This window comes from Cyprinus carpio, chromosome A11 (assembly GCF_018340385.1).
Source record: "Cyprinus carpio isolate SPL01 chromosome A11, ASM1834038v1, whole genome shotgun sequence".
Lineage (NCBI taxonomy): Eukaryota > Metazoa > Chordata > Actinopteri > Cypriniformes > Cyprinidae > Cyprinus > Cyprinus carpio.
The window spans coordinates 2,064,342-2,080,325 of NC_056582.1; the positions used below are offsets into that span (position 1 = coordinate 2,064,342).

The following is a 15,984-nucleotide window of genomic DNA, read 5'->3' on the forward strand; positions in this document are numbered from 1 at the left end:
CTCCAAGTGATTATGGCAGCCATCAGCAACTGACGGAGAAGACACCTCAGTTCAGGTCCAGATGGCGGCAGAAGACGATCTTCTCATTCAACACAATAGATGCTGACACACACACACACACACAGAGCCCTTATCTGCATCAAGGTTTTCCTAGCGAGTATCTTATCAGTATGGTTGGTTACACATACTATGCAGCCATTAATCTTGGAGAATAGAAATACAAGATTGAACAGGATTTTTAATATCTGTTATTCAACATCACAGTTCTCTTATGGCTCGTTTCCACTGAGTGGTACGGTACGGTACAGTACAGTACGATTCGGTACAGGTAACCCTGATTAGGCTTGCGTTTCCACTGCCAATAGTACCCTTACTTGGTAGGCGTGGTGTATGCCAGAAAGTTGCATTCGACATCATTTTCGTGTGAAGAAGAAATCCGTAAACAACAATGGAGGACATACAGCAGATCCTGTTCTTGCTTCTTGGCATGTGGTTGTTTTTCACATGAAGACGACAACCTTTGTTTGAGCAAAGGCTTCAGGCTGCAAGGAGAAACACAGCTGAAAAATACAGGACAATTGGTGTAATGTTAAGGAGCTGGGACGAGACGGACAACTTCTCAAGTAACGACGGCGCAGGAGGGTAAGCTAACATAAGCTAATGTTTTTACATTGTGTGTTACAATGTATTTCGTCTCATGTACTAACTAACATACGTATCTTGGTATAAATTTAACACATACAGTGTATTTAATATATTAAAAGTACTGTGAAGGTTGTACATATTGCAATATGCATATCGCCGCAGCATGCAATATTTGGGGCCATGAATAAAAGACAAAGAGAAAAATCACTCACTGCTCTTTCCTGAATAACTTTTGTAGCTTAAATAAGAATCGTTGCATATTTAATTTATAGAGGGAAGACTAATCAGTGTTTTCTTTTTTCTTTTTATTATTCAGTTCATTTATTATTATTCATTACATAAAATCATGAGATTTTATGTAATCCTAGAGTAAAACACAGTTCAGCTTCGGAAGTTGCTGTAGGGGTGCTTTCTTCTCACAGAAAGTGAAAGGAGTTTAGGAGCTCTTGGTACATACATAAACACATAAATAAACATACATATATGACACGAGCCAATTACTGAAGTGCACAGTGCTGTCTTTTATCACACATTCTGTGGTGTTTTACAATGTGTTTGCTACTTGTATTTTTTTTAGAGGATCAATTTGTTGCAAAATCGACGCCACAGACCGATCATTTGGACTTTCAGCCACACAAGTGAATGGTGGGATGCGATCGTTCCAGGATTCACACACACACAGTGGGTGCACAACTTCAGGATGTCTGAAGAAACATTTCTCTGCTTTTGTGCCAAGCTGCATTCGGAAATGGAAAAGCATGACACAAACTTCAGAGTCAGTTGTTCCCCTGAAGAAAAGAGTTGCCATTGCACTATGGAAGCTAGCAACCAACAGCGACTACAGAAGTATTGGCCATCTTTTCGGTATCAGCAAAACAACTTCATGTCGGTGTGTGCAGGAGCCGCCTGCAAATTATTTGTTCCAGAACAGATTTGTTTTCCTGACCAGCAAGAGCTTAAAGAAATGGCGGCTTACTTTGAGCACCGATGGGGGCTTCCACAGTGTGTTAGTGCCATTGATGGGTCACACATACTGATTATAGCCCCAAAGGAGTACCACTGTGATTACTTCAACAGAAAAGGCTGCCATTCCATCATCCTGCAAGGAGTTGTTGATGGAAAAGGACTGTTTTGGAGTGTATATGCAGGAATGGCTGGGAGTTTGCATGGGATTACTGCTGGCTATTATGTACTCTGAGACTCTGCCTACCCTTTGCAGAATTGGCTCCTAAAACCGTTCCCTGACGATGACCGGCAGAACAACAGACCTACAACAAGAAAGTGTGCAGGGGACAGGTGGTGGTAGAAAATGCTTTTGGAAGACTCAAAGGGAGGTGGCAGTGCCTTATGAAGAGGAATGACAGCGACATTGAACTGGTGAAATCCATGGTGTTGACTTGCTGTGCTCTGCACAATCTTTGTGAAGGTCATGGAGAGGATTACCAGCACGAATGGGATACACCTGTTGCAGCAGAGCCAGTGGTGCCACTGGCACAGGGTGCTGAGGAGCAGAGCAGGGATGTACGTGAGGGTCTGATGCGGTATTTGAAAAGTTAAATCTTTGTCTTTGCAGTTGTAGCAAAGTCTCACCTGTGTAAATGCTAGGTTTTGTATACATGTGTTTTGACTTGATATTGCAATGGACAAATAAGTCATTACTTTTACCCTGACTCTTCGTATTTTGTAAAATATATATATATGACTTGCTCTCTGCAGTACAACGTAGGAAGAAATTCACATTTTTCTTGCATAAGCTGACTTCACAAATCATAGTTAAGCACAAAACTACCCGTCTCCTAAAGAAACATCAGATACCTGGGACCACATGTAAACTTGATGCAGCTGGAAATCTTTCCATACTAAATCTACCATCTGGGGTACCCGCATCGTCATTTTCCTGCTGGCAATAATCTCTTAACACAAGTGGAACACATTCAAATGCATCCATGCCGTGACATTATAGACCATAGAGGTGGGACTATAACGCTTACTTTCCAGATGGTCATGTAGTGGTTCCATTCTAGTAATGGATTTATTAGCCAGTAGCAGGGCGATATCATACCGAAATAACACATCTACAATATTTGCCCAAGTGTAATCAGCCTTGACAAATGAGGAGTTGCAGATTTCCATTGGGACTTTCATTCCCGGGGTACCCATTACTTTAACAATTGCTGCGCATCTAGCAGTCTGCATCAGTTGCACCTCTCTACCCAAGCATCTTTACACATGCAACCTTCAAAGGATCAAACCTAGTATATCTTGGCCAAGAGAGAGCATGCATTTACATTTCGTAATTCATTCTTACTTCATTGAGATCAGAATTACCCTTATCAGTTTTATCCAGCTGTCCTAATCTATCACATATCACCCCATAAGATCTGTCCTTCTCCCATCTGACCAAGTGGACTTTAGCAGGTTGCAAAACATTCCATCACCTCAGAAATTTGTCATTTGCAACCAACTTGTACATCTCAGAACCAGGATCATCTCGAACAAAAATGTTACTGTACAAGTAACCCTGTACTACAGACCTTACCACTGTGTTTGATTCGAGCTGGTCTCTAGCTTTTTTATGCAGAAAGACAGACAATGTGATGGGGGTCAGGTGCACTAGGATACAAAGGCAACTTAACCGCTTTTCCCTCCAAAATCACATGAGTCTGCTGCGGGTCGTCTTCTTCCCTTTTGCTGCATTTAGGAGCAGCAGGTGATTTTTGATTCAACACATATGCGGTGTTTGTTTATTTTGACTGGACAATCACTCTGGTTCAAACTAACTACGGCAATGGGAATCTAACTAAGGGAGCTATAATTTCCAAACACATCCACATAATCATGCCACCAACAACCGTTGTGCATTATGAGGGCATTCTCTGGATAATTTGGGCAGTGACCGAGCCAAAAGGTCACAGTTGCCATAAAGTCTGCAACAACAATTCTTAACCTTTTGATACGTAGTCTGAAGCAAATTTAGACCCTCGGTAGAATTTAGACATGGGTATCCGACCCAAGAAGGATTGAAGTCGGCCATTTCACAATCCCAATTTGTTTAGAATGCATGAAAGCATCTGGTCCAGAGAGAGCTTTGAATCCAGAGCAAAAATGATAATGCAATTAGAATTAGCATTACAACACCTTTCTCTGCGTGCTTCTTCCTGAAGAACCAACAGCTTCAGCACATCTTCAGGTCCGGACATCTGAAACATTCATAGTCAAATTCACATTTAGTATAAAACCATACATTCATACGATTACCTATAATAACACAAGATCGACTATGAGGTACGATGATTACGAGGCAGCATTCTGGTTTTGACACTTCGAGGGGCTTCACCTGAGACCAGTGTCTCCATACTGTACCAAGAATTCCTCTTGAGAAGAACAGAAGTGTTAGTGGTTAACAAAACTTGATAAGGCCCATCAAACTTAGGACCCAGAGGGGAGACCATTTCCCTCTGCATCATTAAACAGGCTTCAATCTCTGGGAGAACAGGCATGATTTGTTGCTCGGTTATCTTTTTCAGCTTGCCTAATACTGAAAATGACGTGCGTCACGTAAACAATCATCCAAAGCTTTAAGATAATTTTGCAGAGCACCTTTCAAAGGGCCCGAGGGTCCCTCATGTTGCAACAGTGCGTCCCATGGCAGGTGCATGTACCGACCAGTCATGATTTCAAAGGGGCTGATCTGTGTGGTTTTATTTGGGCTAGCTCTCATACTAAATATCACTGGTATAGCTGCGGGCATACCCTTTCCCCACTCCAGAGCTCTCTTCCTCAAAGAAGCTTTCAACGTCCTGTTCAAATTGAACTACTTGACTGAAGCCTAAAAGATATGGAAGTGTTGTATAATCCCCATTAGTCTCATGGCTTGTTTCATGGCTTGTCCTGTGAATTGTGTGCCCTGATCTGAATCAGTCTGCAAAGTGAGTCCCCATCAAGGAAATATTTTGATTAACAATTTTTGTGGTTGCATCTGCAGTGCAATTTCTTAGTGGAAAGGCCTCCACCTATCTAGAAAACAAGTCAACAATCATTAAGATGCATGCAAACCTCCACTAGGGGGCAATGGACCCATGAAATCAATTTGCAAATACATCCATGGTCCCTGAGGGCAGGAAGCATGTCCCAAAGGAATTTTTCCCCCAAAGGGAGAATTCACCTTGAGACAAACATCTTTTGCAAGAATCTGTGCTAGTGGTCCTCAGCTTGGGCCACCACCATGTCATGATCACTGCATGTAGCTTTTCAGGACCTGCATGTGCCAAACCATGATATAAAGACATTAATTCAGTACAAGCAGAGGAGGGACAAACAAATTATGAAATTTCTGAAGTCCATTTGAATTTTTGTGTTACCTAACTTAGTCCACTGTTCAGTCTCCTCTGGATCAGTGTCATACAATTCAAAGAGGTCTCTGGTTTGCACTTCCTCCTCCTGGGGAGAAAGGGTCATTACACTCACAAGTCTCTAAGTTTGTGTCGCAGCCCTCCTAGCAGCAGCGTCCGCAGCCTGATTTCCTTTGGCCTCCGCTCCACCCTGGGGGAGAGAGTGTGATACCAGTGTTCTCAGCCTGTGCAATACTGTAAGGCGAATCAATCTGGTTCTCAGTCTGTGTCTGTGGGGCGGAGCCTGTCACGGCTGCAGCCTGCACAGTCAGAGAGAGCTCAGGAGTGGTGGGCATAGAGGCTTTTGGATTCGCATTACAGGGTTCAGCTTTTTCTGACTTTTTCATGACAACAGATAACCCTTTGCTAAAACCACTCAGATCCTTCCCTATTCCAATTCCTGAAATCTCAGCCACTTGATTATAATTAGCACTCAATTTTTTCCAGCATTCAAGTACCTCTAGAATTGCCATCTGTTAAGGGAATTTCTCCCGGTCTACAAATCCATAGATAAGCACAAACAGCTAAGAACTTATCCTTCTGCCTCTTAAACTGTAGACCTTCTAACTGCTTTTCTACTTTCTAGTCAGAATCAAACCCCGACTATCCATTCATTTGATGAGTTCAGAGAATTTCTTTGAAATCCAAGTTAGAGCAGATCTGCTTACAGACAAAATCTGTTTTTGTAGGCGGCTTGTTACTTTTGCAAACCATTTAGTTTTTTGTCACAATTGAAGCCCTCAAGAAATGCTTGCAGCAATTGAGGTATTAAGACAATATCTTATTAAACAGTGACTTAACATCTGCATCTTAAACTGCAAAGTATTCCTGGCAACACCTGTCCAATCCAAATAGAATGAAAAATTAGCTCTTTCGGGGTTGTGCCAAATGCATCCCAGATCAATCAATACTTTTCCTTAGACTATATATCTATAGCTATATCTATATCTATATCTATATCTATATCTATATATACACAATTTTTTTTTTTAACTCCTTTGTGTATTCCGTTCCCTAACCACTGACCTGACCTATTCACTACAGCTCAGGGCACCCCTGTTTATAGTGGTGGGGGTCAAGAGTTGGAAGAGCGATTTTGATTAGAACCCCAGCCTAGCAGCTTACATTCCCTCCATATTTCCTATACCTTTACACAAATGCCCTCTCTGGCTTCTATGGCTCTCCAGGCCATAAATGCACTTTTGCCTCTACGGCTCTCAGTGCCTTTAGAGAAAGCATTTTGTCGAACTCAGAGATCACTGCCACTTCAGAAAGTTTCATGACCTTCTGATCATTTATATGAACCACAACATTCTCAGGTGCACAATTTTGGAAGTCTTTCAGTAAAATCAGCTCCTGCAACTGTTCAAAGCTAATAATTTTACTGGAAACACACCATTTCTCAAAGGGATTCCTCTTCTCCAGAGCAAATTCAACAAATGTTTGGTTGACTTCTCATTAAATTCCGATAGCACTGTCAATAGTCTTCAGGCACTAATTCGTATGCTCATAGAATGACTGCTTTGACCACATTGTAGTCTAAACACTGCTCCACTGGCAAGGCAGAACACACTTACTGTGCCTTGCCAGATAAGTTACAAAAGTCTCTTTCAACTTACCCACATAGGAGCTTCTTCTGAAGGAGCCAAAGTGAACGCAGTCAAATCAAATTCCATTCTTAACAATATCTCCTCTCATCCAACTCCCAACTGCTCCAGTACTGAAAAATAAGATAAAAATAAAAGGCAAACTCAAAAGCTGTGCACTACAGCCAAATCACATTCAAGTTGGGTTTTAAATTTAGGCTTAACACACAAGACTGCACATTACAGCCATAACACCCATATTAAGCATAAAACACACCAACAAGCACACCACTCTGGTACTCACAACATCTCAACACACTCATGCTCTTGGGAGAAGGAACATCTCACTGGCTCACTCGCTTGATCTTCTTTAATACTGGTTCCTCTTGACACTGACAAGGAGCAGCTGATAGGTCCAGTCACCTAGATTAGGACAATAATTAGGAGAACTCCCAGAGGGCCGTTGGGTCCACTGCCAGCATATCATGAAAAACGCACACCATGATAATAAAACAAATTCATACATCCTGGGACGTAACACATGTTATAAGCGTGTTACTTATTATAACCCAATGTTCTTGGGGATTCAGCTGAGGTCATTCATGTTTAATGTAATACACAAATCGCCTTCGCCTTCATCTATCCTTCATTTAAAGTTACTCTTCAAAAACACTAATAATTTAGTATCATGTTAAATATGCTTCTTAGAAAATCTAAGAATATATATTATAATGTTGTGATGCTAAATTCACTTACAAATAATTATATTTTAATAACGTTAATAAATGACAGGCCACCTTGTTCTTTTCATGTTTCATGTGTTTTCATTAACCAGTTGGGCAAGAAGTAGCAGCTGTTTTTGCATCCAGTTAAGTTTTCTTTTACGTCTGCATGTCTTACTATTAGCCTTGAATTCTACTCTGCTAATTAAAAGGCCGTCTATATGCATATTCTCTAATTGTTTACAAGAAGCATACACGTAAGAGGCTGACAATTAGCTGAACATATATGTGGTGTATTTGGGATAATGTGTATATATGCATGATGAGCAGTCATTGGTTCCTATGCCTGGGAAGAGGGTATTTAAATCACGTGATGTAATTTGCACGTGTGAAATGTGATGTAATCAATATGTGATCTGAACACCAGTAAAGTATGTTTGATAGCATTTGGTTGCTGGCCTCGTGAATATATAACATAAATTGGCGACGAGGATAAAGTGTGAGAAGACATGGCGCAAATCGGAAGATTGGATGAGTATAAACCGGAAAATGAGTCCTGGTCTGCATATATTGAACGAGCGGAATTGTTCATGATTGCAAATGATGTGGATGATACGAAGCAAGTAGCGACTTTGCTTAGTGCTGTGGGAGCGTCCACATATGGATTACTACGGAATCTGGTTCAGCCTGCGAAGCCAAAGGATAAAACGTTTGAAGAAATTGTGAACATTCTGAAGGCCCATTTTGAACCAAAGCCGTTAATAATAGCTGAGCGTTTCCGATTTCAGCGCTGTGTTCAAAAGCCCCATGAAACTGTGTCCCAGTATGTTGCTGAACTGAAACAATGTGCATCTAAATGTGACTTTGGTGCAAGTTTGGATGAGTCTCTACGTGATCGTTTTGTCAGCGGAATCCGAAGTGAAGCATGTCAACGAAGATTGCTTTCGGAAGACACACTCACTTTTGCACGGGCACTTGAAGTTGCTCACAGTATGGAAACCGCAGATCGAGATACGCAACAGCTGAGGAAAACAGAGGATTCAGCGACAACAGTGCATAAGGTAAATGCAAAGACTGTTTATAACCAGAGACAATGCTATCGTTGTAAAGGGAAAAACCATAATGCACAGGAGTGTTATTTTAAAAACTCTAAATGTCACAATTGTGGAGTGATTGGGCATATAAAGAGAGCTTGCAAAGTTAAAATGAAGTCACATCCTAACAGTAAATATGCTGAACAACAGAACAAGCACAAAGTAACAGCTTATATGCATGCTGAAGAGCCGGAGCTGGAAATGTTTTCCATGTTAAGTGATACTGAGAAACAGTCTTTCCGAGTAAATTTTACTGTGAATCAGCAGGATTTATTGATGGAGATTGATACAGGAGCGGCTGTAAGCATCATTTCACAACAAGAGTATAGACGATCGTTTGCCCATTTGCCACTGGAGGGAGCTAGAGTCAAGTTAAAGACCTACACCGGTGAATGCATTCCAGTATTGGGTCAGTTCACAGCTACTGTACAATATGAGGATCAAGTGAATGAGTTACCACTGATCGTAGTCAAAGGGAATGGTCCAAACCTGTGTGGGAGAAACTGGCTTCAGAAAGTAAAACTGAATTGGAAGATAATTCGACATGTGAGTAAGCAGCCTGGGTCCATTCAAGAAGTGCTGGACAAATATAGTGAAGTCTTTAAGGATGAGCTGGGCACTTTAAAGGACATTAAAGCCACTATTTCAGTGAAACCAGATGTGCCACCCAAGTTTTTTAAAAGTCGTCCTCTTCCTTTTGCTATGAAAGAGCGTGTGGAGAAGGAAATTGATAGGCTGGAAAAAGCTAATGTTATATCCCCAGTAAAATACAGCGAGTGGGCTGCTCCAGTTGTTCCTGTTATAAAAAAAGATTCCACAATTCGCTTATGCGGAGACTACAAAGTCACTGTTAATCAAGCTGCCAACACTGAAGTGTATCCCTTGCCACGGATCGAGGAAGTGTTAGCCACTTTGAGTGGAGGAACAACAAACATTTGCAAAGTCTTACAGCGTCTTCAAGAATCAGGCTTAAGAGTAAAGAAATGTAAATGTGAGTGGGGACAAACACGGATTGAGTACCTGGGTCATGTGATCGATGAAAAAGGGGTGTATCCGACAAAAGACAAGGTAAAAGCTATTCAAGATGCGCCAGCACCATCAAATGTGAAGGAACTACGAGCTTTTTTAGGTTTGGTAAATTATTATGGACGCTTTGTACCACAGCAGAGCACAGTGTTGGCACCACTGTATAGACTGTTGAAAGAACAAACTGCTTGGTGCTGGGGGAAAAAGGAACAAGGTGCTTTTAGTAGATGTAAAGAATTGCTCACCAGTGACAAAGTGCTAGTATACTATGATCCACAACTGCCTTTGACTTTAGCATGTGATGCTTCCGCTTATGGAATTGGTGCGGTGCTTCAGCACATCATGCCAAATGGTGACGAGCATCCCATTGCATATGCTTCACGTACTTTGTCCCCTGCTGAAAAGAAATATTCACAGATTGAGAAGGAAGCTTTGAGTGTGATCTATGGAGTTAAAAAATTCCATCAGTATCTTTGGGGAAGATCTTTTAATTTGATAACTGATCATAGACCATTAGTGACTCTGTTTGGTGAACATAAGCATTTCCCAATGATGGCTGCCGCTCGCATTCAGCGGTGGGCGATAATTTTGTCGGCATATGATTATCATATCATGTATCGCAAGGCAGAAGATCATGGAAATGCAGATGGCTTGTCACGAATTCCATTACCTGAAATTACCGATGTAGGAACAGAAGCCATTTCAGCAAATATCAACACACTTTTGACAAACCATCTTCAAGAAGCTCCTCTAAATGCAGCACAGATTGCCAGAATGACAAGAACAGATCAAGAACTTTCTAAAGTGTTTCGTTATGTCATGGAAGGTTGGCCAATTGAAGTGTCAGATGATTTGAAAGTATTCTACGCGAAAAGAGATGAACTGTCAGTAGAACAGGGATGTCTGCTATGGGGCACACGAGTGATTGTACCATTCAAATTTCGAAAATCAGTGTTACAGGAAATTCACTCAGGACACCCTGGCATTGTTAAAATGAAAGCTCTGACTCGTAAATACGTGTGGTGGCCTAAAATTGATACGGATATAGAAAGAGTTTGCAAGGAGTGTCAAATCTGTCAACAAGAACAAAGAATGCCAAGTCACGTCCCTCTTCATCCTTGGGAATTCCCGGGTGAGTGTTGGAAAAGGTTGCATGTGGATTTTGCTGGTCCGTTCTTGAACAACATGTTTATGATCATTGTTGATGCTCATTCTAAATGGTTGGAAGTTTTTCGTATGTCACAGATTACTTCTCAAGCTACTATTACCAGATTGAAGAGATTGTTTTCTGCATATGGATTACCTGAACAAATCGTGACTGATAATGCAACTACTTTTACTTCTGATGAATTCCAAAGATTTGTGAAGCAGAATGGTATTATGCATACCAGAAGTGCACCAAAACACCCAGCAACAAATGGATTGGCAGAAAGATATGTCCAGACGTTCAAGAGGGGTATGAAGAAATTGACTAATGAGCAAATGTGCATTGATGATAGACTATCTTTATTTTTATTGCGCTATCGCACAACTCCTAATTGTACCACAGGTCAGTCACCATCTGATTTATTTTTAAAGAGACACATCCGCACCAGGCTGGACTTCCTGAAACCAAACATTCATGAGACGGTTCGCAGAAAACAGTATTTGCAGAAAAATCAACATGACTATCGGGCAAGAGAGAGATCCTTTGCTGTGGATGATTCTGTTTTCTTGCGAAGTACAGTGGGAGGAGATCCGAAGTGGTTATCTGGAGTGATTACACAACAGACAGGACCTGTTTCGTACAAGGTACGTGATCCAGCATCAGGTACTGTGTATAGACGGCATGGTGATCAATTGAGACCACGCACTTCGTCCTCAGAGATTCCAATGCCACCGAATGAAAAGGAGACTGCTCAATCTGTTGAATCTAATGATCAAGCTCAAAATGCTGAACTCAATGATCAAGATTCTGGATTTGCTGGAATTCCAGGTACATTTGACTCTGAGGTACCTTTTGAACTAACAGAACCCCTGATTCCAAGTCCAGGGGGTCTACGTCGCTCTAAACGAACTATTAAATTACCACAGCGTTTTAGAAATTGAGAATTTGAACACATGTAGTGCTTTTGAACTGATAATGTGGTGTATGATTTTTAATGGGGGAGGAAATGTGGTGTATTTGGGATAATGTGTATATATGCATGATGAGCAGTCATTGGTTCCTATGCCTGGGAAGAGGGTATTTAAATCACGTGATGTAATTTGCACGTGTGAAATGTGATGTAATCAATATGTGATCTGAACACCAGTAAAGTATGTTTGATAGCATTTGGTTGCTGGCCTCGTGAATATATAACAATATACTTGTTTAATTAGTGGTTCTTTAACTGTTTTTATTAATCTTTGTATAACCATAAAAATATACATATAGCATTTACTTAAAATATTAATACACAAATAAGAAATAAATACAAAAGATAAATAACCATACAAAGTAGAAGAAAAAGAGAAAAAAAAGAAATAAAAATAAGAAGTAACCGTTACCAACAATCTAAATACAGAAAACTACAAAAAGCCCCTGACAACATTTCAAAGGTCAACAAATATGTTTCTATTAATCCACAAAACTTTTCCAAAACCAAAACAACAAATAAGAATCCAATTATCAAAATATATCAAATATACCTCACAGCATTGTGATAATTGTGAGGAGCTACCAAATTTGGCCACCACCAATGCAACTCTGAAGAATCTCATTATCAGCTTTCAGTCCAATTCCTTCCATATTTGACTGCTAATACCCTTATGACAGCTGGCACATATATTTGCCCACATCTCATCCTCTATTATAGTATTTAACTCTAACTCCAAATTTCTTTTGGTATGAAATGAGTCATCAGATTTGTCTTGCATTAGTTTTCTATAAATACGGGCTATATGATTTTTAATAGGTAAACCATGTTCAGTGATATTAATAAAATATTTTTCGACATTTGCTGGAGATCTTTTTATTATGCCCCATTGTTTATGATTTGTGATATAGTTTCATAGTTGTAAATATCTAAAGAAATCATTAGATCTCAATGTAAACCTATCATATGATTGTGAAAATGATCTTATGGTCTCCCCATCAAAAATTGATCTACTATCTTTAAACCATTCTCTTCCCATCTACTAAAGGCACTATCCAATATAGAGAGAAGAAAATCTGGCTTATCTTTAACGGGTATTGCACATGATAAGGCAAATGCTCCTCTAAACTTTTTTGTATTGTGCACCAAATTTTGATAGTATGCTGTATCCATATATTTGTTTTCTTCACTCTCTTTTGTGTTTGTAAATCCATGAATGGCAGAACTTTCAAAGAAACTCCAGGAAGTGAGTTTTAAGCATTCTAAAATTTAAATTTTACCTGTTCTTTTATGATCAATTTCACTCTTTTTGTTGAGCTAATCTTATTTTTTTATTCCTGGATGTTATTTCTATTATTTTACCTCTTATCACTGCTTTGGCCCCCTCCCACAAAATAGATGGAGTAACCAACCCATTATCATTAATATGAAAATATTCAATCAGTTGTTGTCTTATTTTTTCTTTGGCCTTACAATTATTCATTACTGACACATTTAATCTCCAGTGTTTAAATTGTTTACCTTGTCCTGATTTTAGTTTTAACCTAACTGGCGCATGATCAGATATAGTTATGGGATCTATTTGGCATTCTTTAACACTACTGTATGTAGATCTGGTCTAGATGTACAAAAGAAGTCTATTCTAGAATAACTACCATGCACATGAGACATAAAAGTAAAATCCTTCTCTTTAGGATGCAAGTGTTGCCAAACATCAGTCAAACCCAGTTCTCTCATTATTCCTAAAACAACTTTTTTGCCTGTGGCCCTCTTTCTGCTGGTAACAACCTTGCTATAGAATACACAACTGAAGTCTCCACCAATTAAATGCATTCCCTCACCTTTCTGTACCAACAAAGAGAAAACATTCTTGAAAAACTGTGGATGGTCTTCGTTAGGTGCATAAAGATTAAGAATAGCCTTTTTTTTTGTCTGAAATTGTTTCAGCTACCATGATATATCTTCCCTCTTTATCACTGTATACCTGCTCCATATTAAAAAAGACAGATTTGGCAAACATGATTGCAACCCCTGTCTTCTTCTCCTTAGCAAATGAGGCACTGTTATATTGGTCCACCCATTCTCTTCTCAGTTTTAAATGTTCCCCATCACACAGGCGGGTTTCTTGAAGGAGCGCAATAGAGCATTGCATTTTTTTTTTTTTAGCTGATTAAATATTTTCTTTCTTTTAATTGGGCTGCTCAGTCCTTTCACATTATAACTGACACACATTACATCGTCCATTCACCTCATTATAACTGTTATGTGTGTTAGTAACCAGTATGTTCCAGTAATAAAGAAAAACAAAAAACACTTTAGATGTCAAGGGCCAAAAATGAACATAAACAAATATAGGAACTATGTAAATGAACAAGGCTTCCACACATTCATTTGGCATAGTTCTTCTCTCATAGTCCAAATCCGATGTCAAAAGAGCAGAGAGCTGTGGCACTGACTCCCTGGGGTATCAAAAGTGCACAGAGTCATTTATTACTGACACATTTATTAAGTAATTTTAAAGCAAATCAATTATTATCCCCCAAATTTTTTTTAACCAGTTTACTCACATTCTGAAGCAGAAATGTCCATATTAAATGTACTGTTTACATATTTTGAACAGTTCAGTCTTTCCGCAAAAACACTTTAAGATCTGTGTCGGACAACAACGCTGTGCTCAATCCGCATCCACCTTTACCTTGAACTGACCACCTCTGCCGTCGATATTTCTCTTACTTATCTGCAGGGACGCAGGGGGTGGCCACGGCCACCACTGTATAAACTCTGGCCATCCCTAGGATGATTGGCAGTGGGTACTAATGCATAATGTAAATTCACAATAGTTTAGGAGGTGAAAAAACAAGCCAAAATGCAAAATGCAGCACCCGCTGCCACCACCAAAAAGATTGAAGATTGGCGCAACCAGAGTAGCTGCCCTTCGAATTGTATTTAATAGACATATTAAGTGGGTTTGGCGTGGGTACGTGCCAAATCCTGCTGGAAAATGAAAGCAGCATCTTCAAAAAGCTGGTCAGCAGAAGGAAGCATGAAGTGCTCCAAAATTTCTTGGTAAACGGGTGCATGACTTGGTTTCCAAAAAACACAATGGACCAACACCAGTAGATGACATTGCACCCAAAATCATCACAGACTGTGGAAACTTAACACTGGACTTCAAGCAGCTTGGGCTATGAGCTTCTCCACCCTTCCTCCAGACTCCAGGACCTTGGTTTCCAAATGAAATACAAAAACTTGCTCTCATCTGAAAAGAGGACTTTGGACCTCTAGGCAACAGACCAGTTCTTCTTCTCCTTAGCCCAGGTAAGATGCTTCAGGAGTGGCTTAACAAGAGGAATACGACAACTGTAGCCAAATTCCTTGACACATCTGTGTGTGGTGGCTCTTGATGCCTCGACCCCAGCCTCAATGCATTCCTTGTGAAGTTCATGCTTGAATTGATTTTGCTTGACAATCCTCATAAGGCTGCGGTTCTCTCGGTTGGTTGTGCATCTTTCTTCCCCACTTTTTCATTCCACTCAACTTTCTGTTAACATGCTTGAACAGCCAGCTTCTTTGGCAATGAATGTTTGTGGCTTACCCTCCTTGTGAAGGGTGTCAATGATTGTCTTCTGGACAATGTCAGATCAAGCAGTCTTCCCCATATTAATCTAGTGAACCAAACTGAGAGAACATTTTGAAGGCTCAGGAAACCTTTGCAGGTGTTTTGAGTTGATAAGATCCATGTCATTTCACCATATTCTAACTTGTTGAGATGTGTGAATTGGTGGGTTTTTGTTAAATGTGAGCCAAAATCATCACAATTAAAAGAACCAACCACCCAAAATACTTCAGTCTGTGTACACTGAATTTATTTAATACACGGGTTGAACTACTGAAATAAATGAACTTTTCCACGACATTCTAATTTATTGAGATGCACCTGTATTAACAGTGACTCACTTCCACCTACTGGCTGTTTTAATTTCACATTTAGGGTACCTTTTCATTTTTAAAATAATTTCAAACATCAGTTTTCAATGTTTTATGTTTAAAATATCAAAAAATTATTTATTAATTTGTAACTGCAGGTTAAAGTATTCCATGTCCCACAGAGCTGCATTAAACAGTGTGTAAAACATCTAAATGACACTTCTGATGCACCTTCTGTGTTTTCACTGCATTGCAAAGATCAATTTTGTTGATACTGATTGCATTTGCTTGGTAACAGCCCAAATCCAAGAATTTGACCTAAAAGATGGTGCACACTTTTAGAAAATTTTTTTCCATATATTTGCTGATGTATAATTATTTAAAAGACCTACACTATTTAAAGAGTAAGTAATTAATTGCTAATTAAAATCATATTTTTACTTTAACCAGAAACAAAATTAAATATGTATAACACA

At 39.7% G+C, this 15,984-nt stretch overlaps 1 protein-coding gene and 1 long non-coding RNA gene across 5 annotated transcripts; one reads left to right on the top strand and one right to left on the bottom strand.

The window, feature by feature from the left end:
* Positions 1-646: 646 nt before the first annotated feature.
* LOC122146564 lies at positions 647-7,351 on the bottom strand. The gene is made up of 3 exons (XR_006161065.1): positions 6,927-7,351; positions 6,656-6,756; positions 647-3,845 (listed from the first exon to the last, which is right to left on the bottom strand). It is a non-coding gene; the product is annotated as an uncharacterized LOC122146564 (long non-coding RNA).
* A 268-nt stretch (positions 7,352-7,619) lies between these two features.
* Positions 7,620-11,176, top strand: LOC109086861 (uncharacterized protein K02A2.6-like). 4 transcript variants are annotated; one of them, XM_042765848.1, is made up of 3 exons: positions 7,620-8,405; positions 10,823-10,920; positions 11,043-11,176. In XM_042765848.1, the coding sequence occupies exons 1-3, from the start codon at positions 7,854-7,856 to the stop codon at positions 11,071-11,073; spliced, it is 681 nt and encodes a 226-aa protein (XP_042621782.1). In that variant the 5' UTR covers positions 7,620-7,853; the 3' UTR covers positions 11,074-11,176. The 4 variants fall into 4 exon arrangements, 3 of the variants coding, with proteins under 3 accessions (XP_042621782.1, XP_042621781.1, XP_018956679.2); XR_006161066.1 differs by lacking the exon at positions 7,620-8,405 and adding an exon at positions 10,465-10,596; XM_042765847.1 differs by lacking the exon at positions 7,620-8,405 and having other exon boundaries at positions 9,371-10,920.
* Positions 11,177-15,984: the final 4,808 nt, after the last annotated feature.

Excerpts from the sequence above, each read along its gene's own strand:
- LOC109086861 (XM_042765847.1), top strand. The coding sequence starts at position 9,807 with ATGCCAAATGGTGACGAGCATCCCATTGCATATGCTTCACGTACTTTG. Across the intron at positions 10,921-11,042 it reads TGTCCAGACGTTCAAGAGGG|AGACACATCCGCACCAGGCT; the intron begins GTATGAAGAAAT and ends TTATTTTTAAAG.